Source organism: Eumetopias jubatus, unplaced genomic scaffold (assembly GCF_037043125.1).
Source record: "Eumetopias jubatus isolate StellerSeaLion01/CBP00866 unplaced genomic scaffold, mEumJub1_p1.0 scaffold_4, whole genome shotgun sequence".
Classification (NCBI taxonomy): Eukaryota; Metazoa; Chordata; class Mammalia; order Carnivora; family Otariidae; genus Eumetopias; species Eumetopias jubatus.
Window position 1 is genome coordinate 42,279,108 of NW_028274810.1, and position 25,638 is coordinate 42,304,745.

The following is a 25,638-nucleotide window of genomic DNA, read 5'->3' on the forward strand; positions in this document are numbered from 1 at the left end:
ATCAGCTACTTACATGTGGAAAAGAAAACACGATGTTAATAGGGAGCAAAATCCTCTCTCTAGAAATACTCCCTAAAACTTACTTTAAAAAGACTCTTGAATGAATATTAAAATTGATACTTTAGGTGATTTAAGCATACCACAACTGCAACCGCATTAAAAGGTACCCAGAAACCAAAATTATATTTCAAAGAATGTATTCCAAACTCATAAGACCAAACCAGAGTCTGTAACAGTGTCTAAAAACAGATCTTATGGATTTTTTTTTAAAAGAATGGTTCATTTCTCCAGAGATGGATCATCCACGTCATCATCATTCTCGTTTTGCATCACCAATGACTCCCCAAACATCAAAGACAAATTCATCTGGGAACGCAAAGTCTCCAAGAGTTTCGTCAAGTGCCACAGCAAATTCGTCTGGATTACCTTTGTCCTTTCCAGCTTCAAACATTGTGGTAGCTATCAAAAACAATTTTTTAAAAATTAGTGATACATGAGAGACAGCATCAGAGAAGTGAGAAAAATGGCAGCAGGAAAATTACTTTCTAAATGTAACATGCATAGATCTATTTCTAGTACAAGCTATAACAGTAACATACTATCATCTATCAGGGTAGCAAATACATTTTTAAACAGTCTGTCCACTGCACCCAGATTTGCCACCCCTGGCCTCTCCTCCACCTTGGAACCCATCAGTCAAGAACTACTGGTACTCCTCTGGCTCCAGAAAGGAAACCCTGTGGGTAACCCTGCCAGGAATCTCAGAGTACATCATCCCTCTTCCACCTGCCCACAGTCACTAGCTCTCTCTGCCCCTTCTACCAGCACCCCATTCCAAACTATGATAGAACCTAGTACTCCCCGCCCCTCCAAAGAACAAAGACAAAGGATACAAGTTGGCAATGGGAAAATCAAGCTAGGGAGAAGAAGGAGGTATCGGTCTACTCATGGAATCGAGGTAATTTTTCCTGAGCCCCTCTCTAGTTTGAGACAGAAAGTGAAAGTGGTGTTCTTGTTCTGTTTTTCTAGTAAATTGCCAAGTCCCAGTTCTTATGTCTGGGGAACCAGCATCTTCAGGAGTACACATTCCCATGGGACCTGCCCCAACTGGCTGGGAGCCCATGAGGCTCAGCTGTTTTGTTCTCAGTCCCTTATAAGCACCAGCAACTGGAAAGAGACAGTGTGGATGTGATTTAGGACTTGCGTAAAGAACCTCCAGGTAAAAAAGAAACACCAAAGCTCAGCATCTCCTTTCCTCCCAGGTTAAGGTTGAACAAATCAACAGTTGTAGGATTTCTCTGAATGAACCAAGAGGTCTGGTCTTTCAGCTAAAATCCACTAGGGCTCTTAAGAGCATTTAAGGACTGTGCCTTGTCTCAAACAGTTCTGTACTAACAGGTTAAAGGGAAAGGAGGAGATGTGGCCCAAAGTAATAACTGACTGACAAACGGACAGAAGGAAGGTAGCATCATGAGGAACAGGATATTTACATAGTTTCAAAATATCTCTCCACCAAATACTTATTACAGAAAGAATAACTTTATAATGGAGACGATTCGCAAATACCACCATAAGTCATCAACATGAACAATATCAGAACTAGAACAAATCCTATGCCTCCTGATAAGATGTAATTGAAAAGAATACAGCATCACATTTGATATTTTTGCCAGAGGTATAACCTAAACGTAATTCTGGGGAAAAAAAAAAATCAGACAAATCAGAATTGAGGAATATGCTATAAAATAACAGCTGCACCCTCCAAAAGCATTAAGGTCATTAAAATCAAGAGTGGGAAACTATTCTAAATTGATATAAATAAAAGTAACATAAGATTTTGAACATGCTCTTCTGCTACAATGGATATTAAGGTATTTAGTGAAACATAACATATGAATAAGAGATGATAGTAATGTATCAGTGTTAATTTCATGATTCCTGGTAATTGATATTGTGGTAAGCTAGGAGAATGTATTTGTTCGTAGGAAATATGCACTAAAGTATTTGGGGGCAATAAATATTGTTAATTTATTCCCATGCTCAAGGGGAAAAAGTCTTTGTACTGTATGTATAACTTTTCTCAATGTTTAAGATTGCTCCAAAAATACCTTTAAAAAGCAGTTATGAGAGAGGAGGAATGGATTCCTTCTCATCATTATTCCTCTCTCTCTCACCTTGCCTCAGGCCTCAGCCCTGACCCAAAAGCTTCTGCATTTACTGTCAATCCAAACAAACACTTCAAAGAGGAAGAAGGCCTTCAGCTTCAGCTCCAAAGGGTTTGGCCAAGTTTATTACAACTTTTATATATATTTTAAATGGCATACCAATGTTAGCCAGGATATAGTGAAACAAATATTCAGATACACACAGGGTTGACTTCGTAAACTTAGCTTTTGAAAAATAATTTGACAATCAGTACTATCAAAATCCTTAAAAATGTTCACATCCTAGGGGTGCCTGGGAGGCTCAGTTGGTTCAGCATCTGACTCTTGATTTCGGCTCAGGTCATGATCTCAGGGTCATGGGATCAAGTCCCTGTGACAGGCTCCCTGCTCAGCAGGAAATCTGCTTCTCTCTCTCCCTCTGTCCCCGCTTGTGCTCACTTGAATAAATAAAATCTTTAAAAAAAAAAAAAAAAGAAAAAGAATAAACTCCCAACAGATCTTGAATAGCCTACTCAGTCTTTTATGCCCATAGGAATGAGTTCAGTGTCTTATACACTGTACATGCTGGTAGATGCACAGGACAGGAGGTGGCTTTGTAATTATAATTTAATAATTTTTACACTGACACAGTTAACATGCATTGGAGAAAGCAAAACCTAGAGGTCTGGTCCTATAGCCAGGCTATGGAAAAAAGAGTAACCAAAACTTAAAAAGTATTGCAAAAAAGTAGGACTTGAGTTCAGAATTTTGCTAAGCCTACCATTTTAAACATTTCTCATAGGCTCCACAGATAGCATTTATTGAGACAGTTACCTAAAGATTATACTAACATGTGGGTGATATACAATCTAGCAGAAGAAGAAAGAAGATGCACACATAAGATATAAGAAAATCTACATTCAGAAGCAAAAACTAACAGTGCAGAGGAATGATGCTCTTAAATGCTGGGGGGACACAAAGACCAGAATCAGATGTTCACTGATGGACAATGAGTCAGCCAATCTCCCACTCACACACATACACACACCTGCTTAACTATAAGAAGTAACTTGGTACATGGCTGTATGGTACCTCGGGAAGCTCAGCAGCGTTGTCTAGAGCACTGAGCCCAGGAACGATATATTCTGGACCTTGCCTACTCTGACTTGCAATCTCTGGCTGGGGTTCCTTAGTTACAAAATGAGAAAAATGATGGTCTCAGATGCCCATACCACAACCTCACAATCCAAAAAACTGTATAATCTCACTCATACACTCATGCTGGTACAGCAGAAAAGTTAAACTTCCACACTAAATACAGTCCCAGAGTTGGTCAGACCTCCAGGTATACAGTCCTACCTCTACTACCACTACCATTATTACTAGTAATCATTATTAGTGATCATCCCTAAAAATAATAGCTGTACCTATTATTTATGATGTGACAGGAATTTTATACATATTATTTAATTTAATGTGTTGGCAACCCTTTAAGGTTTTTATTATACCCCTTTTACAAAGATGTGGAATTTAAGGTTCGAAGTTTAATAATTTGTCCAAGGGCTAAAGTTTCAAACTTATGAAGTTAGGACTCATATTCTCTGTGAATTCACTATTTTGGTGCCTCTCAACACACAGTCAACAAACATTTACCAAATATTTACTCTAGAAGAAGTACTGTAGTAGGAGCTGAGATTAAAAGCAGTACAGTATATGCCCTCAAGGAACTCCTGATCTGCTAAAAGTAACAAAAATACCAACTAGGCAGCTTTGTTAAGGTGTTAGAAATACTATATGTAACACAGTGTTCCATAAATCTTTTAAAAAACAGTAAGGAATCTGCTATATGAATTTTCAAAATTAAGAATGGAGCATGCACTAAAACATGCACAAATTTTTGCTAATGAATAAAGTATAAACACATATTTTGAACACTCTTAAAGAAGTAAATTGGTATAATTTTATCCTTTTTAAGACTGTATCTTTAAGAGAAAATCAAAATGAAGCTTTTACCAAAAAGAAGCACTCTTTATTAAGTTATATCACATTAACATGACAGCTACTAAAATGCTTTTCACCTATAATGGATCTGCAATACACTGCAGTAATATTTAACACCCAAATGCAATCTGGCCAAAAAAAAAAAAAAAAAAAAATCCACTGAAAGAATATAGACTTGTTATACCACATCTAGCAGCTAGGTGCTGACCTCTACTGGCCATTTTGAAAATATCTTTTTATCATTTCCGCAACTGAACAATTTTTACATCATTTATTAACAAACTTATTTTGGGGATATAGGTCAATCTATATTTCCCACTAAGTTTTTAAATACTTAAACTGAACATTTAAACATAAGATACTACTGCAGATGAAAAATCTTGGTATTAAAAAATCCCAGAACTGAAACTCAGCTCTTAATTTGTTAGCTGACTTTGGGCAAGTAACCAAATGTCTCTGAATCTGTTTTCAAATCTATAAAATGACACATAGCAGGATTAAATAAAGATTAGTCCTAAACACTGTTAACCACTGTTAACCATCTGTAGTTGTATCTCCTTCTAAGAGAGATCTTTAGCATTTATTTCCCATAGACTTTTCACAAATAATCCATTTCAAAGAACTCAGGAGTCAAACATCAAAAACACCACCAATGTTGAATATGGTTTTTTTGTTAATGAAAATCTATTTCCAAAATCATTGGCTTTATCTGAGAAGGATGACTTTCTACAGTATTCACTGTTTTGAATTCATGGAAGAAAGAAAATCATCCTAAGAAGAAATGTAATTATCTCTATTTAAATGCCATTATTGTATTTTTTTTAAAGGAGCTAAAAAAAGTTTTATAAGAAAAAATTACTTAGATCATTCAAATTTCTTTTCCACACATTTCTGGATCTCTTAATAAATTAGAAATCCTAAAATTCTGACATGGCTAGGATGATCTCCAAACTCCTAAATTGGTATCATCAGGACATATTATAGTTCTATATATAATTAACACAGTTGCCTTAAATATTCATGAGGAAACTTATATGATACAACTTTTTCATTAAGTTAGGTCAATCTCCTACAATATGTTACAGGACTCAAAATCCAGAATCCATTTTTCAGCCATGGATAACATTCCAAGGCAACACATGTTGAAAAGTTGAAAATTCAGTTCATAGCTTAACTTTACAACCAAAAAAAGCACTGTCATCTGCAAGGTTACTTCCTAAACTCATTTCAATTATTTTCCATTTTCAAGTGGTAAATACAACCCCAAAGCTTTGTGAAGATAGTGTTTTGGCTTTAGTCATTTTATTGCCATATTACCTTTTTCACTTTTTAATGTAAATTTATATTAAAAACTCCGGAATAACATGATGTCACTGCAATCTGCCTTAAGACTTAACATTTATGAAAGCTAAGAACACTGAGACATAAAAACAAGCAAATATATTCATTTGTCTATTAAATCGGTGTCACATTTGTGGTTTCTATTTCATGCTAATCAGATCTGAGTAATGACAGAAATTCCTAATTTAACAATGGTTGACATTCTTCAAACTTTTTTCCTTAAACTTTATGTCCCTAGGTGACTGATCACATTGCTAATCATGTATAATGATAATGACTTTCCGTGTCATTGGAAGAATCTGCTACAGATGATTAATTAACTTTACAATGGGATTACAAGTTCATTTACAAGGAATTTATGAGGAATGTTTAGTGCCCTGAATTTGTCAGACTGAAAGAAATGGGTTCTTAAAGAACTGCTCCTTAATTCACTTAGAATTACTCCACTGTCTATTGTTCTTCCATGTATACTTGTATATATTTAATAAAAGAACAAAACTAATTTATTTATTCCAAATTTACACTTAATTAACTATAAGGCCTATACCCAAAATTAAGTTCTAAAGACTATTTAAAATTCTCCCCTTTGAAAAGTGTGGTTCTCCTAAATTTGAGTTCAAGATCTAGCATTGATAGGCTAAGTTTCCGAATCTTATGATAGTCAGTTACACTGTTTGAAAACTTCTCAACTAAACAGCGATATATATTTTTCCAAACTGTCTAATCTGCATTTAAGAGCCCTGCCATTCATAAATCCCCTTTGCTTTCATCTGCATAATTTTCATAGGCCCACCTCACTTACACAAATCTGTCTTTCCAAACGCAAAAGGGATGAGGAAAAGTTTTTGTAGAAAAGTTTTAAGATGCTGGCTTTCTATAGGATAATCTCAGCTTGAACTTCTTGTCCGTGTGGAGCAAGTATCTATTTTATGCAAATTTTATATTTTGAATCAAGGAACTAGAAAAAAAGAGTATTAATATTTCTTCAATTGCAGACAGCATCTGTATATCCAACACAGAAATTTTATTTTAAAAGTTCAGAAAGGCAAGAAAAACATAAGAACAGACTCTATAAGAAAAAAGGAAGAATGAGTTGAAGTAGAAAAGGAATAATGAGTTTCAAATGCTCTACCTGAGCTAGAGTAAAATACTTTACACCTGGTAGCAGGGAAACAAAACAGTCCAAGTCTTTGGCTTAAAAAAAAAATGTATTAAGTACCTGATCCACACACACACACTCTGAGCGCACACACGGGTGCATGCAGACACAAGCTCCACCACCGCAGTGCACAGTTACTCTTTCACCACCCAGCATCCCTCTGCCCGTCTCAAGGGCACTTTCTTCTGGCTCCTACATGGGAGGGGCCAGGATTTTTCACCAGCTCAGCCCTAGTATTTCAGTCACTCTCAGCTCCAGAGGTAGAGCATTTGACCAAGACCCAACCAACCCCCAGCCTTAGTTGAGTCCATCAGCCCAGTCAGAGTCAATCCTCAGCATTTTGTTTGAATGACTTGGAAAAGGCCCTCCCCTCTTTCCCATCATGCTTTACACTAAGGTGTAGAGGATGGAGCCATGGCCATCATTTTGACTCCACGAGGGAGGGTCTGAAGGTGCCAGGGGACACCAGGGGGGCCTAAAATGCAGCCTAAGTGGAAAGAAGAGAAACCACATCCTGATGATAGCATGAGAACTCCAGATCTAACCATTTCTGAAGCCAGGATCCACCTCTGAAGTTTTCAGTTATAAGAAGCAAAACATTTCCCCTCTTTTATCCTTTAAGTCAGTTGGAATTCGGTTTGTTATTGTTTTGTTATTTGCAATTGATAAATCAAGACCCTCCCTGACATCCTAGTGACAACATAATACCCAGCAATTCAACTGCTCAACTGCCCTGATCCATCACACACCAGGTGTGTCCTTTTTCTTCCTGTTTGATTCAATGCTCACAGGATCTCAGTAATCCTATTAAGTGCATACAGTACATAATGTATAATTTAATCAATGTAGATCTGATGTATCAAATACATTCCACATGTGTCATTTACAAAATTTGTTCATATATAATTTTTAAATCCATAAAACAAGCTTATGAAGGAAGGCTATTATTATTATAGTTTATAGTTTATAGATTAAAAACTGAAGTTTAGAAAAGTTGACTTGACTCGCAGCTAGTAAATGGAAAGGGCCAGGTCTTTTCATTATTCTTTTATGTTTTATATCCTTATTTTCATTATGTTTTTCTCATCACTTTACAGTTTTTACCTTGAAAAGTATCACTGAGTATAAATGCAAGACACAAAGCAGCACTAAATTCAATTAAGAAATGTAAAACTTAAAAAATAGTATAATCTTACCTAAATCAGTATCTTGAATTCCCATGTACAATTCAAGAAGATCATCAATCTTTTCAATTGCTTTTTTTTTGGTTTCAGAGGGCTTTATCAAAGAGAAGAGAAATAAGATATTATTTTTACATGAAATCTGATGTGGAGCCAGTTCATGGTTGTGTACATCAGCTCATTTGGATGGAAACAGATCTACCATGTGCTCTGTAACTCAATACAAATCAAGACAGTAAATACTTATTTTTGGTGTTAGTGTTAACTAACTTTTGGTTAACACCAAAGAAGAAAAGCCAGAACAGAGACTCCAAGTAGCTGGCAATCTAGAAGGGGAGACAAACCTGTGAAAATAAGTAACTATGTAATAATGAGGAAAATTTTTTAAAGGATGTAAGAGGCATCACAGGCTAAGTAAATTTAAATCTCTTAAGATTCACAGAAGACTTGAGAAAGAAGGTGACTTAAAAACTGTTTTCAAAGATACACTGGTGGAAGATAAGCAGGAGAGGGCACTGCAAATAGAAGTATGTAACCAGGGCACCTGGATGGCTCAGTCGTTAAGCGTCTGCCTTCGGCTCAGGTCATGATCCCAGGGTCCCAGGATCGAGTCCCACATCGGGCTCTCTGCTCAGCGGGAAGCCTGCTTCTCCCTCTCCCACTCCCTCTGCTTGTGTTCCCTTTCTCGCTGTGTCTCTCTCTGTCAAATAAACAAACAAAATCTTTAAAAAAAAAAAAAAGTATGCAACAGGGCGCCTCGCTGGCTCAGCTGGTGGAGCATAGGACTCTTAATCTCAGGGTTGTGAGTTCGAGCCCCACATTGGGTATAGAGATTATTTAAAAATAAAATCCTTAAAAAAAAAAAAAAGCATTGCAGTTGACACGCAACGTCTATGTGAGGTCACAGAGTCTGATAAAGAGTACAGCCGGACAGGACTAGATCTTAAGGGGTCCTGTGTGCCATGAAAAGGGCTTTAGCCTTCATCTTGCAGATGAAGGGTCTCCAAACCTTTTACTGGCCCACCCCAAAGTGAGCCAAACATTTCTGAACAAATACTCTTATTATTTTTTATTTAATTTTATTGTATTGTCGAAATAACTTTGTAGGCCCAAGATGGAGCTGCTCTGTCCAAGGTGTCATGTTATCTAACTTCCCTGGCCCTGTAAATAATCTGCTTAATCAGAAACACAGTATAATCCAATCAGCCAATCTCCAAACACAGCCAATTCTGGGACTTCTCACCCCATACGAGACTATGTGGCCCCAGCCGGTCAAATATTTTCTATTTTTCTCTTACTTGTTCTTTAATCTTTATCCTATCAAAGCTTCTTGCCTTCTACCCCATTTTGCAATTCTCTGAAAGGAGACTGTCCACATCATGGATAAAGTTTGCTTGTATCATGTGACTTACCTTCTTTAATGATTCTTTTTAATTTTAATAACACTTTATTGTATTTTGTTTACTTTTTAAAGTAAGCTCTATGCCCAACATGGAGCTCGAACTCACAACCCCGAGATGAAGTGTTGCATGCTCTACCAACTGAGCCAGCCAGTCACCTCCTCTTTAATCATTTTTTAACAGTATGTGTCTTTCATAAATTATACACATTACTATATTAATATATCATATACATTATTAAAATACACAAAAAATAAAAATAAGGATAAAATGATGAAACAATCATTTTGTTATTGTTAAGATCTTATTTATCTGAAAGAGAGACAGAGTGCAAGCAGAGGGGCTGAGGTGGAGCTAATGGGACGAGCAGACTCCTCGCTGAGCATGGGGCTCAACGAAGGGCTCGATCTCACAACCCTGAGATCATGACCAGAGCTGAAATCAAGAGTCAGATGCTCAACCGACAGCCATCCAGGTGCCCCAACAACCATTTTTAAGTAATTTTTGTGTATTAATGGTACCAAAATATTTTGTTCTTCCTAAAACTATTAAAGGTTTCAGTGAAAAGAATGAATGGATGCATTTTATTATTCTTTGAAAATCTTGGTTTAATGTTGACAAAGTCTGGTTCTATATTCAGTTTAATACTTGGTTTTAAATAGCTTCCTAGCTGAAAAAGGAATTACCCAAAGATGTGAAATAACTATCAGTGCAAATGTAGAATTCAAGATTAGATTGTAAGAAATTCATAGTACTTTTAATATTGTTATAAATATATGTTGCTTTGTGTTCTCCAAACTTATTAGAAATATGCATTTTATTACAAATGTCAATTTTTATTTCCTTGAGGATATTATTACAACTTTCTCATGTTTTTATTTATATGAACTAAGCCTTAAAAACAATAACGATATACCACTCTTGCCTTCTTTACAGTATATTTTGGATGTGCTGTGTAAAGCAACAGGCTATGCTAAGAAACTTGGATGTCCACCTTTATATCAACCAGCCATATTATAAGTTTCCATAACAAATATCAGTACTTCCCATATACAATCAGACATCAATATATTACCATTCTACCTAAATAGCTCTTGATCTCATCACCTCTTCTCCACTCACATTCTGATTGCCTGGGCTCAGCTCTCATTTTTTTGGTATTTGCAGAAGTTTTCTAATTTTTCTCCCTGCCTGCAAACTTCACCCCCTCAAATTTACCCTGCTCAACAATCCATCCACTAGAACCAAGGGATTTTCTAAAATGCAAAACTGACCATGTTGCTCTCCTCACAATTTTTTTTAAAGATTTTATTTATTTATTCATGAGAGACAGAGAGAGAGAGAGAGAGAGAGAGAAGCAGAGGGAGAAGCAGGCTCCCCGCTGAGCAGGGAGCCCGATGCGGGACTCGATCCCAGAACCCTGGGATCATGACCTGAGCCAAAGGCAGACGCTCAACCATCTGAGCCACCCAGGTGCCCTCTCCTCACAATTCTTAAATATCTCATTTGCAAAATGCTTCTGGCCCTCCCAGGTCTCTTCCTTGCATTTGCCTCCACGTCAATCCTTTCATTCACTACCCAGTACCCAGGTACCCAACTCAGAGTCTTCCTCTGGATTCCCCCCGCAGCTGACAATATTCTGGGTGACTCAAACATTCAAAAGCACAACCTTGGCCTCACGGTTCCTTGAGTGTCTGCTCCCCATGACTGACCCTGGAAGTTGTTACCCAACAACTTCTGGGATCCCACTCTGGGAAAATGGCCTCCTCCCTGTTCACCGGTCTCACTCTTCTGCTCTTCAAAAACATGGGGAGGAGGGGAGCTTTTGTTGCTGAACTTTGAGTGCAAATAAGTGCGGCCTGCTGGGAACAGGACTCCTATAATGCCAAATAATGTCTGGAAGGCTGTGGTCCAAGGCCATTTTTGCTGGCTATAAGCAAGGTCTCCGGAACCAGAGGGAGCATACAGCTCTTCTTAAAATCAAAGGTTAGTTTATGATCGAGATGAAACGGAATTCTAGCTAGGCAAGAGATGTGCTTATGTGTACAAAGCAAAGAACAACACAGTGACTCCTGGTGGCAAACCAAACAAAACCAGAGTAATCTGGGGAAAAGTAACTCGTGCTTATGGAAACAGTGGCATGGTTCGTGCCAAATTCCAAAGCAACCTTCCTGCTAAAGCCATTGGCCACAGAATCCGTGTGATGCTGTACCCCTCAAGGGTTTAAATTTAATGAAAAGTAAATAAAGGTGTAGATTTGTTCTATTTAAAAAAAAAAAAAAAAAAATGGGGAATCCTAGGGCAATATGAACACACAGCTAGCCGGGTCTGGCACTTTTACCCTCCGCCTGCAGGAACTCCCCCTAGCCTCAGACGCACGCCTGACCCTGCCCCCACCCCCCATCCCCACCTACGGGACAACTTCATCACCGCTGTCTTCACTGGGTGAGCAGACCACTGCTTGCCTCCTTGAGTCCTTACCCTGCCTCCCTTAACCCCTACTGTTCTCTCCTTCCACCCTTCCTCCCTCCATTTCTCTCTTCCCCTTTTGGTGTTTTTCACTCAAAAACTGAGTCAATCAGCAAAACCCTACCCTTCTCAAGTTTAAATGCATCATTTATTAATTAATTCAGCAAAGATGTGAACTCCTTTGATGTGCTGGGTACTGTTCTAGGTGCTGGGGTGACATGTGAACAAAGGAACTAAACAGATAGACAAGAAACAAAGATACAATATGTTCTGTTGTGCTTAAGGCTTTAAAGAAAATTAAGGGCAAGCAAGACTGGGCAGGGGGAGGGGTGGCAGGAATTACTTGTTATGCAAGATACTCAAAGGCCTTTTAGATAAGGTGATATGTGGACAGAAACATGAAGAATCAGTAGAGCCATGCCCCTAAATGGGCAAGGCATTCAGGCAGAGGGAACAGCAGTTCAGAGATCCTGAGTTGTGATGTATCTGGAGTATTTGGGGACAGCAAGGAGGCCCATGTGGCTGAAGCAGCGAGAGCCAGGAGGAGGGTGGTGGGAAATGAGATCAGAGAAGAAATCCAGAGTCAGATCATGTTGGTCACTCTGAGGACTTTAGCTTTTATCCTGAGTGGCATGGGAAACCACTGGAGAGTTTGGAACAGAAAAGCAACCACTCGTGTTTTTAATTCTGGCTGTTGTGCTGAGCACGGTGGGAAAGAGAGAGGGCAAGGGTGAACACAGGAAGACTGAATACAGGTGACTGCAATATTCAGGACAAGATGTAGGTGCCTTGGGCCAGAGTGATGAGGGCAGACGTAGTGAGAAGTTGCTGGATTCTGGTCTATTGTGGAGGTAGACCCACCAGGGTTTGCTGATGGAAGGGACAAGGAACTTGAAAGAGAAGAGTCAAAGATGACTACAAAATGTTTTACCTGAGGAGACTGGAGTTCATGAATATAATCTTTCATTATCAAAATCTTAAGTATGCCTGCTACTACAGGTGGTTCTGAGACTTTCTCTTGTCTCTCAGAGAACTTTGGCTAAGTTTTTGAGCCAGTCCGGATGTCTCCAGATTCTAGCAAATGTCTGCAGGTAGCTGAAGATGGCTATAGATCACAATTTCTTCTCTTGTACCTATTTTCTACATTTCCTTCTTATATGCTTTCAATAATTTTCATATTGTTTAAGTAGGCAATGAATTAAAGTCCATGCTTTAATTAGAGTATATGGTATTTTGTTTAACTTTGTGGCTTTATCTTTATTTCCAGCTCTAATAAACATGAACATCCACACATTTCCAAGCAGAATGGGAATTAAATAAACATAACCTACCATGTCTTCCATGGTGGCAGGACCCTTTGATCTCAGGCGAAGTGTCTCTCTTCCAGTACTAATTTTTTCTGATGACTTTCCAGCTTTTGACCTTGGCTCTACTTCTATAAACATACAATGGAGGGAGAAAGGTGTGTATACTCAGAATTTCAACAGACTGCTATAAAAGCAAATGTAATTTCTATCATAAAACTATATACACAATTAGAGATCTGATAGAAGATATCTTCTTATAGAATTTCCTAAACAAAATAAATTCACCTGCCATCATTATTCTTATATTCTACATACAGTCTGGCTACAAAAAAGAAAAGGGAACTATATGAAGTGTACAGTTGGGAAAGACTTTAAGTTATAAGGAATAAAGACTAAAAATTAGCCTTATTATAAGATTAAAGGGGTATAAGCAACAGGAGAGCAGGGGCAGAAGTTCAGCTGGACTTCATTAAGGTCATGGAGAAGGAAAAGTCATGTCTTGAAGATAGGAATGGAGGTGCTACTGTTTGAGCACCTACCTTCGGCATGATGCTCTATACACAAAATCCCATTTAATACTCGTATCAACCCATGAGGTAAGTTATAGCCCTCCTTTTACAGAAAAGGAAATTGAACTCAGTAAGGAGCAGAGCTGGGATTCGAATCCAGGTCTTGTGACCCCAAAGTCTGTATGCTTTCCCCAATGACACTCCAACACCGCCCCTCTTGCAACCACAGGGGATATATTGAGAGGTGTCATACTGAGAGAAGCAGGATTCTATAGAGGCTAGGAACAAGTTAGGAAGGAATTCCCCTCAGAAGGCAGGCAAAAGAACAAGCAAAAAATGCATGGAAAACTACTGCTTTCCTTAGGCCTGTGGTGCTTTTTGTTTTTCCTATGCACCAAGAGTCACCCCCTTCCCCAAGACCAAGTAGTAACATAAATGAGTGAAAGGGTAGGGTGGGGCCTGAGGGTAACTCCAAGGTTCATGCCCTCTCCAGGCCACTCCAATAACTTACTGCCCTGTGGAAATATAGGCCCCGCGTAACTGGTGCGACTTGTACACAAAGAAACTGGATACTCAGAACTCTCTGTGAATCTTTTCCTCTTGAAGTTTTGTCGAGTAAGTCAAACTTTTAAAAACAACATATTCGCAAAAGTAAAAGATCTGTGGATCCGATTCTAGTCACAGGCTACCAATTTATAACTTTGCAAATATCCCCCAAGTACTCCCGCCTGAGGACTCTATGTGGCAGCAGTTTGGGACAAGGGACAGAAATGGGGGCAGGGAGAGGCCATACCAAGAACTGGAGATAACGGCGCTCCAATGAGGAACCACGGGACAGGCTGGTAATATGCAAGTAGGTAGTGAGGTCTGTACAAAGCTCTCAAGACAGACATCAAGTGGATGGCAGAAATGCATTCCAACTGACTTGGAACCTAGAATAATTCCTGCCTTCAGCAAGTACTGTTTTGCTATTGGGAATCTACTCCAAAGTGATGAAGGATTTTACCTATTAACTTTAACCTGCACTTGGGGACACAATCACCAAAACAAAAAACAAGTCATCTTCTGAGAATGAAATTATTAAAAATTATCATGCAATAAAGAGACCAGTTCTCCCAAGCAAAAACCTATAAATGGTGGCTGATTATGCTAATGCTAATCATGGTGACCAGATTCTCCAGAGACCAGAGTGTTATTGGCAAGTCTACAGCATTTGCCCTGCCAGTCATACTATGCCCTGAGGGAAGAATGAGTTAATGGAAGCAAGATGTTCAGCATAGAGTTTCCAAAAGAATGCCCAAAGATGAGGCCAGTCTGTCATCAGCACCGCCCAGCAACATATTGCCAGCTCTGAGTCACACATAGACCTAAAGTGCTCAGGACAGTCTCAGCTTGGGGCGCCTGGGTGGCTCAGTCGGTTAAGTGTCTGCCTTTGGCTCAGGTCAATATCCCAGGGTCCTGGGATCAAGTCCTGCATCGGGCTCCCTGCTCAGCGGGGAGCCTGCTTCTTCCTCCTGCTCTTGCACGTGCGTACATGCACATTTTCTCTCAAATAAAATCTTAAAAAAAAGGCAGTCTCAGCTTGATACTAACCTTCAAGAAAAACCACCTTACACCCCCCACCACTCCCTATACCACACACATCCCACCACTGTGACTTCACCAAGCAACCTATTCAGTATAATCTGTCTTCCCATATAAATTTCCTACATGGCAGAAAATGAACTGTTCAGCTAACACCTGTGTTTTGGTCTCCCACTACATATACATTTCTAATTGTAAAGTACTACACTAGCATTCTGACTTAACAAGTCTCTTGGAAGTTTAGTGAGCATGATATAACCCTGGAAATTTGAACAACTCTGGGAATAGTGAAAAAATAAAAGTTTCTGAGATTTACAAAGCTAAGAACCCAGCCTCTGGAATGTGGGAACTTTATCAGGGGACTGTCATCAATGCTGGAGAAGTCAGCCAACCTCCCTAGATGATGTTCTATCTTACACCTTGCTCTTACTTGAAACACCAGTAGCTAGAAGGGAAATGTAGAATGGAAGATTTTAATACGCTTTTTTTAAAAACAATTGTAGGTTCACAGCAAAACTGAAAGACAGATTTCCCATATACCTTCTGCCCCCACATATGTACAGCCTCCCCCATTCTCACCATTCGCCACCACAGTGGTATGTTTGTTACAATCAAGAGACCTACGCTGACACATCATTACCTAAAGTCCACCGTTTACATTAGGTTTCACTCTTGGTGTTGTACATTCTATGGGTTTGGAAAATTTCATGACATAGATCCACCATGACAGTAGCATTCAGAGTAGTTTCATTGTCTTAAAAATCCTATGTGCTCTGCCTATTCACCCCAGATATTTTTTTCAGTCATTATTTGTCAAACCGTCCTTCTGCATGAGTGGTTATCTCAAAACCAACCACTCGGTGGCACCAAATGTTAAAATTTAAGTCCTGGCTTGGCCCAGTCTCCAGAAAGGCCAACTTAACAGCAGAGGAAACAGAAGCCATGTTTCTCTATGATCCTATGATTCGGGGACATAAATCAGCCAGTTTATACATGAAAACAGGCAGGATGGTTCACCCAGAGCCGGGGGGGTGGGGGGGTGGAACACAAGTTCTGTACTTCCGTACTGAATGTTTTAAAGGTTGTGAATGTTTCTTGTCTGGCCTAGCCTACTTTTGGGGTGCTGGCCTCAGCATGTCTAAGCAAACAGGCCAAGTCCCTTCACTTTCCATGAACAAGTTTACCTGAGGCTGCTCTTGTGGCTGAGTGAGGAGAGGGATGCAGTTCATACGGTAGACACACTAGTAACCAGCCTGCCGCTAGCTGGATTCACTAGATTCAGGGCTCCTCACTCGGGTGAAGCATACGGACTACCCGACAGCTGGTCACGTAGGGCACACAACACTCACGGCTTGTGGGCACATGGCTGCTCCCACAGTTGAGGTGGATGGCACCAAGAAGCAGTCACATTTGTTCCCAAGTCCCTTTTGTGGCGATTGTATCTGTTATTCTAATTATGTAATTTAATTTAAAAGTACATGCCCTGATGAAATAAGTGTGAACCAAGGAGTTATTATTGCTAGGAAAAGTAGGTTAACTGCCTTGGAAAGAGTCCATGAGGCCAAGATAAAAAAAAAAAAAAAAATTAGGTGTGGGCAAGACAACACTAGATTAGGAAAAATATCTTTAAACGTTCAGCATTTCACATATCTAGTTTTTATTTAAAAATGAAACAGAACCCGTAGGCATGCATTAAGGTTATAATTATATAAGACTTCACAGAACTCCAATTTGTGTCCTCCATGCAAAGAATGGGGTTTTTACATAAAAAAAAACTAGAATATATAGTTTTTTGGGGTTTTTTAAGATTTTACTTATTTATCCGACAGAGAGAGAGAGAGACACAGCAAGAAAGGGAACACAAGCAGGGGGAGTGGGAGAGGGAGAAGCAGGCTCCCCACAGAGCAGGGAGCCCGACATGGGACTTGATCCCAAGACCCTGGGATCATGACGTGAGCCAAAGGCAGACACTTAACGACTGAGCCACCCAGGCGCCCCAAGAATATATAGGTTTTAAAATAAGATGTTTATACACACTTGTATCATTCTTTATGATACTCCATTTTAACTGGCATTTTCAAGGTCAAGTGGAGAAAATGAGAAGCAGAGAAAAGGTCTGTCGCCAGTCCCACCCTAACCTCTAGAGAAATAAGAGGGGCTGACAAACTAAAGTCCCATTTTCAGAAGGCACACATACAACATGGTGTAGATCCCCCAACTGACACAGGGTGACACGGTGGGGAAAACTTCTGCCCAGAACGACGTCTGTTCTGGTCCCATGAGGGCCCTAGTTGGGTATGGGTAGAGTATGGATCATCACTTCCATAAGCAGGGACAGAGCCAGGATTTTAACGGGAGGTGAGTACAGATGGACACAGCTACATCCAACACTTGCTCAGGGAACAAGATGGACTTCAGAATAAGAAAACCTGAGTTTAAAACCCAGCTCTTCTGTTTACAAACTGTGAGAACGTGAATAAGCCCTTATCCGGAAAATGAGATAAACACCTAAATATGGTGGTGTTTTAAACATTCGCATGGCTAGGGCGCCTGGGTGGCTCAGTTGGTTAAGCGACTGCCTTCGGCTCAGGTCATGATCCCGGACTCCCGGGATCGAGTCCCACATCGGGCTCCCCGCTCAGCGGGGAGTCTGCTTCTCCCTCTGACCCTCTCCCCTCTTGTGCTCTCATTCTCTCTCAAATAAATAAAATCTTTTAAAAAAATAAATAAAATAAACATTCGCATGGCTAATGTATAAAATGTGCTCAGTCCGGTGGCCTGGCTCGTATTATAGAATGCTTCTTCTGGTACATTTCAACCTAGAGAGGGCAATCTGCTCTTCTCGAACTCCCTCACCATCAGAAATATTTGCACTGGTTTTCTAAGAGGGTTCAGAAAATTGTCACTTCAAATACAGAGGTCTCTTTTTTATTCTATTTAATCTTTTCCATAAAAACTACAATTTCCCACACACACACAATTTACAGGCGGGTGGATACTAGTTCCATAAAACTATGATATCCCCCCCTCTTCAATTTACAGGAGGGTGGAAACAACACATGACCCTCCCATTCTCCAAAGTGGCTGAGTTTAAACTCATTTAAATTCATTCTCCAAAGTGGCTGAGTTTAAACCCAACCCCTCACAGGGGCACTCAGTAATGGAGGTCCTCCAGCGTCCATACCATTGGTTGTCTTCTCAGTATCCATCAGTTACCTGAGGATCACTGTGGTTCAGGGGAAGCTGACTGCTCCCAGCTTTAGGGATGGAAAACCTAATGGATTCCCTTCATCACAAGTGACTACTTCAGAGGTGGGCATGTGACCAAAGTCAGTTAAGTCAGAATGAACCTGAGAATTTTTGCTAGAAATTCTGAGACAAGGACACTCTCCTTTTCTGTTCTACATGAATAAGGAAGCACAGAGTCCCAAGAGTTGCTGACCACCATCTTGGGACATAGTGTCGAGCTAACTTTAAGATCATATAGGAATAATGACACTGATACCTCAGGCAGGAGCACAGAAAGAGCAAGAAACTGGGTCCTGATCACATTATCCAGGCCCTACACAGAGTTTGGCTAACGCCAGCATCACTCATGGAGTTGATATATAAGATTCTCTTTTTTGCCGCAAGCCAGTCTGGTAAGGTTTTCCACTGTCTCCAACTAAAAGACATCTCACAATACAGAATTCTATCTAAGCAGTGAGGCAATTTCTAAACAGGCCTTCCAATGCTTAGACATACACAAATGGAACTGTCTAGAAACAGCTCAAGTGCTCCCTACCCTACTTCCAAACCCCAACACGCACATGCACAAACACACACTTCTCAGCACAGCTGACCTAAAATCTAGCTTGTGTCCCAGAATCTAAAACTTTAACTGTACATTCCTCTTTTCCATGTGTCCTTCCTCTCATCAACATTTCTCAGACTCCTTTAGAATAGCTTATGAGGTTTTGTTTTGTTTCTTAATTCAGCTGGTAGGATGCTGGGGCAGATAAAAAGAACGAAATGGATGCTACATGCACAAGGCATCAGTTGTCCACTGGATGAAAAGGGCTGACAACACGTAAACCAACCCCATAAAACACACACACACACACACACTTGCTAACTGTTCCTCTGATGAAACTAAACAGTGCATGACATTTATGGGAAATGGAATAACTGTGACCCAAATCTTGTTCTTTAGTTAGGAGGTCACTTAAGAAAAACTCAGCCCTGTTTTTAACACTCCTTGAAATTACAGGCAAAAGTCAATGTGTACCTCTGGGAAGAGGTTTTTAGCTTTAATCCGGAGGGGACTGTATTGCAAAAAAGATTACAAACCTCTGGACTCCAATATGATGGCAAAAAACTTAAGGGCTGGCTAAAACGCATTTATCCTTTTAAACTTATTCTATCCCACAGTATGATTTTATCATAAGAATTCAAAAAAATCAGGAGTTATTTTTCACTTGTATTATTGGTTTACTACATATTTTTCTACCAGCCTTCAATAAAAAGTATGAAAAGTAGTTACCAAAACAATCTTAACAATTTAAAGAATTGATACAATGGAATATTCTACCACATTTCTAACACAGAACCATTTATAATATTAAAGAAAAGCGTTTAAATTGAGAATAATCAGGGGCGCCTGGGTGGCTCAGCTGGTTAAGCACCTGCCTTCAGTTCAGGTTATGATCCCAGGGCCCTGGGACTGAGCCCCGCATCCGGCTCTCTGCTCAGCAGGGATTCTGCTTCTCCCTCTCCCCCTGCCCCTGCTCTCTCTCTCTCTCTCTCTCTCTCAAAATCCTTTAAAAAAATGAGAATCAGGGGCACCTGGGTGGCTCAGTCGTTAAGCGTCTGCCTTCGGCTCAGGTCATGATCCCAGGGTCCTGGGATCAAGCCCCATGTTGGACTCCCTGCTCGGCAGGAAGCCTGCTTCTCCCTCTCCCACTCCCCCTGCTTGTGTTCCCTCTCTCGCTGTGTCTCTCTGTCAAATAAATAAAATCTTTAAAAAAAAAATAAAAATAAAAATAAAAAATAAAAAAATGAGAATCATATAGTTAAAAATTATAAAGCCACTAAAAATAGAATGATTAGTCTCCCTACTTCCTAGGCTAGAAATGCTAGCCTCTTTTTCTAAATTATTATTTTCTGGTTATGAAAGTTAGTCTGTTTGTTTTAGATTTTAAAATGAAAAAAATACAAGAATCCTAAAGAAAGAAGTCATACTCACCACCTAAACAACCATTAAATTTCAATATACATACACTGTAAGTCATTTTTCTTCTACATTTAAAGATCGTTTTTACAGAAATGGGATATTACCACCCATTATTTTATAATCTGCCTTTTCATTTATCATTTTCCATACACAAAAGGGATAATCTAACTTCTGAAAACATACTCTTACAATTTTGAGCACAATTTTTTAGATCCGTTTTCCTGTAATTTATGACAACTCCCATTGTACAAATACTCTGGCAGAATATGTATTATTGACATAATTGCTGTTTTTCTAATAAGTTACATTATATTCACACTATTCAGCCCTATTAAGGAAGCCACTTATATTTTAGCATCATTTTTGCCCCCTTCCTCCTACACTGCTATTACTAAGCTTAAGAACAGTTGAAAATGGTCATCTGTCTTCTATTCACAGTTGTTAACTCCAAATGCTCCTGAAACATTATAGTTCTAAGCCAATCACTGTTTAAGGTAAGTGTCTTGGGAAACCTCGATTACAAAGTTCTTAATATTATGGATTATAATTTCACTTTTCTGTTAATTAAAAATGTCATTTAATGAATTTTCTTTTAATGACAGTTTACAATTAGAATAGGAAGAGTGCATATTTAGCCTGAGTCCTTATTCAGCTGGCTCTTTACACTGAAAACACATTTATCAGTTACACTCAGTATTCATCTAACCCATCGGCCACACCCCCACAAAAGAAACTGTAACTCTTCATTTATCTTCTCCCATAGTAACTTTGTGGTAAATGCAAAATCAACATCTAGCTGGATAGAAGGGCAGAACAAACTACGACATAAGAAGATGATTAAGTGGCATGTTCTAGCCCCAAAATTTATCATTGTAAAGACTTTAAACCTTTGCCAAAAAATACGAGAGTTGCATGCACTGTCAGATAAAATGCAAACTATCTAAAATTGAACATCTCTCCCTGACTTTCCCCCAATTTCCACATCCAAATTGCCTCATTTCTAATCACTCTCATTACACAGGCTCCAAGGATAGACATCTTGGGAGTGACATTTGCTTCTGAACTTCCTCTTCTCTTCTCTCTATTCCTTTAAGCAGCATCGGTCCAGCCCCTAACTGCCATTCTGCCTTGGCAGTATTACTCGGGCTTTCTTCTCTCCTTCAAATGCCTGCTGCTGCCCCTAATCCCAGCCCTTATCCCTCACTCAGGCACTGCTACACAGTTTCTCCTCTATAAAATACGGCCACGTTGTTTTTCCAGGCTTAATTCCCCAAAATCTATTTCATCATGTCATTCTTCAGTTCTAATACCTAAATGACTCCCTATTATCCTCAAAAACAAGCTCAGATTCCCCACCTAGTTTTTGAAGCTCTTCTTAGAAGAGCCCATCTACCCCAACCCCTCACCCACCTCCCCTCCAGCAACCCTCAGTCTGTTGCCTGTAGTTAAGAGTCTCCCATGATCTGTCTCCCTGTTTTCGTCAGAAGGGCACTTAAAGTGATGAGCACTGGGTGTTGTATGCAACTGGTGAATCGCTGGATTCTACCTCTGAAACTAGTTAATACAGCATATGTTAATTAAATTGAATTTAAGTTTAAAAATTAAAAAAAGAAAGAACCCAGAAACTGCTTTTGCAACCTGATCTGCTGAAGTTCCTACAAGCCTGGGCTCTTCACTGTCCTCAACACTTCCCACAGAAAACCCTCCTTGTCTATACTTTTCTTTCCATCTGCCAAGGCCAAGTTCAAATGCAATCTTCTCTAGGAATCTTTCTCACGTATTCCAGCCTACTCATATCTTTCCCTTCTCTGAACACCAATTTAAATTTCTGAAATGGATTTAAAATTTTACTCCATAATTCTGGGTATAAGAAATGTCAGATTGAACCAGACTTTGAGCCCCCACTCCAGAGGCTTGGTGAGAAACTCTTAGTTTTATTATGTAAATCTATCTTCCTCTCTGAGGAACAAGAGAGCTAAATGTGCTCAGTCCAACACAAACCCTACCCTGAAACTCCATGTCCAAGTCAGTGGGTCCACTTGCAGCCCAAGCCCAGGACACAGGGTGTCCTTCACCTCAGATTGCAAGGCTGTGCACAGTTTTTTTTAAAGATTTTTTTGTATTTATTTATTTGACATAGAGAGACAGTGAGCATGTACAAGCAGGAAGAGTAGCAGGCAGGGGAGAAGTCCCTGATACGGGACTCCATCCCAGGGTCCTGGGATCATGACCCGAGCTGAAGGCAGATGCTTAATTGTCTGAGCCACACAGGCGCCTCATGCACAGTTCTTAAGACTCTAATACTGTATGCAGCTCTATCAGGGGTCCTGTCACCTCTCATGGAGAGTTCCATGGAAATAGGACACTAGTCCCTGATACTGTTGGGACCTACCAAAAACCATGGCTTTCTCTTTGGGGAAGTTCCTTCCCAATCTTATCATTTCTCCCAGGCCCTAGAACTCTAAGCTTTAGAACCCTTACCAGTCATGGAGAAGTCAGCTCTCAGCTGAAGTGCACTTTGTTTAAATCTGTATGACAGCACGTGTCCTATTTCACGTTGTATTCTAAAGAGGCAGTACCATACACAGTTAAGAACACAAGCCTCAGGAGCAAACAGGAATTAAGTACTGTACTTGCACTTCCTGTCCACCACTGGGTGACTTCGGCAAGGTATTTAACTGCCCAAAGTCTCAGTTTACTTATCTGAAAAACCCTCTCAAGAATGGCATGAGGATTAAAACAGGCCATAATAGTAGTCCTATTAGGAATGACTTACATTTATATAGCACTATGTGCCAAGCACTATTTTAAGTGCTTTACATATATTAACTCATTTAATCCTCACAACTCTTTATGGATAAGTAAACAGGAACAAAGGGAGTAACTGTTCCAAAAATCACATAGGTAATAAGCAGCAGGACAGGAATTACACCCAATTTGTCTCAGAGCCTATGTTCTTTATTGCTTCTTATAAGCATTCAATAAATGGTAGCTATTACTGCTAATAATAGAATTACTTGATTCTTAATGTATCTACCTCCTTACAAATATAAATCGTAAGTTCCTTGAGGACAGCAAACATATGGACTTATCCATAACAGCTGTTAGCAAGCTGGCTCTGAAAGTTCACTGCATGGGTTAGAAGCCTGCCTCCATCACACACTAGCTGGCTCTAAAACTTTGAACAAATGGCTTAATATTTTAGCATGGTTGAAAGGATTAAGTGATTTCCTACTTAGAAAGTACTTAGAAAACTGAATGGCATGTAGCTACTATAAAGACATATGGATATATCTCATTATTTGATATGAGATATGATGTCATCATCTGTCTTTCCATGATCTGCAACTGTGACAGAGTTCCCAACAAATACCTGCTATAACCAACTCACCTGCATTGCTGTTCATGAACTTATAGAAAGGCTACACCTGGAGTGCCTGGGTGGCTCAGTCGATTAAGCATCTGCTTTGGCTCAGGTCATGATCCCAGGGTCCTGGGTTCGAGCCCCGCATTGAGCTCCCTGCTGAGCAGGGAGCCTGCTTCTCCCTCTCCTTCTGCCTGCCGCTCCCCCTGCTTGTGTTCTCTGTGTCAAATAAATAAAAATCTTAAAAAAAAAAAAAAAAGAAAAGAAAGGCTACACCTTCATAATAATAATACTTTTATTGAACACGTACTATGTGTCAGGGACTAGTCTATGATTTTTTTCATGTGTTTAATCATTTAATCCTCAATGTGATAAATACTATTACCATCTTCACTTTTTATATGAAGAAACCAAGCCACAGAAAGTTTAATTCATCTAATGCCACATTATCACACAGCCCATATATGACAGTCTACATACTTAACTACTTATGCTTTCTTCCTCTTTAGTAACTTTTATCATATTCCCCAGTATATTTTGTAGAATTCAGTAAACATGAAAAGGCACCAAGAGCATTTATTAGTTGAAACTTTTTCACTAGAAATAGCATGAAAAATATTTTCAAATACTTAAAAAATACTATCAAAAAAGTCATCTAAAACTTAAAAGCCAAAGTTTCTCTCTTAATATCAAATAGACTTCGTCTTTGAAAATGAGTACATCAGTGAAGCTGAATCACAAAGATGAGGTCCGAGTTTTCCAGCTGTGAATGACTCAAAGGACTCAGACGTACTTCACATACTGAACATCCTATTCTGATAGACACATAGCACAGAAATGAACTCTCTAAAAGAAGACATAGCCCAGAGATCTATTACAAAACCCAACCTCAAAATAAAGACTATCACTGCTTTAGGAGATAAACTTTTTCTTTCAACTCCCTTTGATTTTGGAAACAATTTACAAAAACATTTCAGGCCTCCTACAAACATCTTTCCATAAAGGGCAACAATTACAAACTAAAGAACTTCTCCAGGATAAATACAGACTCATCCAAGTAAAACAATCTAAGTTTCATAGATTTAACAGTTATTTTTCTGCAATTACAAGACCTCATAGGAAGCAAACCAGTTGAACTATTCTGGTCTTAGAGCCAGTTAAGAGTGGGTTTTCATAGCCCTGGGAAAGTCTAGGTTTACAGGGCAAACCCTGCAGTGTTGAGCTCACTGTGGAGACATGTTCCTTTTCATTGGCAAAAAGGGAAAGGAAGTGAGCCATGCCCTAAAAAAAAATACCACCAGAGACATTCCACCCGATACTTGATAAGAACTGGGAAGGCTGCCATCAACTCATGGCTAGAAGGCAGAGAATTTGGATTAGAAAGCAGCTGACCAGGAGAAACCATGTTAGGTATGGGAAAGACTCCTCAAACTACAAATTTTTAACAAGGGAATCACTTAAACCAGTTGCTTCCAAATTTTATTTTTTGCTATGACCCACAGTGAGAAATAAACACATTATATCATAACATAATTATACAGATGCACACACACCTATATCTGAAACACAAATATACAAAAAAACATTAACTGACATGTATAATGTTACCTACCCTTACTAGGCACAAAGAACTATGAAGTTTTCAATTCTATTCTACTCCCTATTCTAAACACAGTGGTTGAAATCCACTAGATGAAAAACAGTGATTTAAACTCTGATCAACACAGGAGAATCTGAGGGTGTGTTTTAAAGTAGCCTTTATTTCTCCCTCAGAGCCCGACCACCAACTTAGAAAAGCTGAGTGGAGCACCTGCTCTTGGGTCAAGTAATGGATTCTTGAGTGTTTGGGAAAAGGCCATCCAGAGCCTGTCTCTTCCATGTCTGGCCATTCCTCACTGTGCTGGCTCCTCCTCTTTCTACTCCCTAAATGTTGGCCTTCCGCCACAGCTCCAGGTTTGGTCTTTTTC

At 39.4% G+C, this 25,638-nt stretch overlaps 1 protein-coding gene and 1 pseudogene across 1 annotated transcript in view; one reads left to right on the forward strand and one right to left on the reverse strand.

The window, feature by feature from the left end:
- Positions 1–313: 313 nt before the first annotated feature.
- Positions 314–25,638, reverse strand: part of GIPC2 (GIPC PDZ domain containing family member 2) — a 70,655-nt gene continuing 45,330 nt past the window's right edge. Inside the window, exons 4-6 of the mRNA XM_028102545.1 lie at positions 13,027–13,130; positions 7,842–7,923; positions 314–459 (exon numbers count right to left, since the gene is read on the reverse strand). Coding sequence (XP_027958346.1) covers positions 314–459; positions 7,842–7,923; positions 13,027–13,130 — 332 coding nt within the window. The remainder of the gene's footprint in view (positions 460–7,841; positions 7,924–13,026; positions 13,131–25,638) is intronic.
- On the forward strand, positions 11,119–11,453 carry LOC114208467 (large ribosomal subunit protein eL33 pseudogene; annotated as a pseudogene).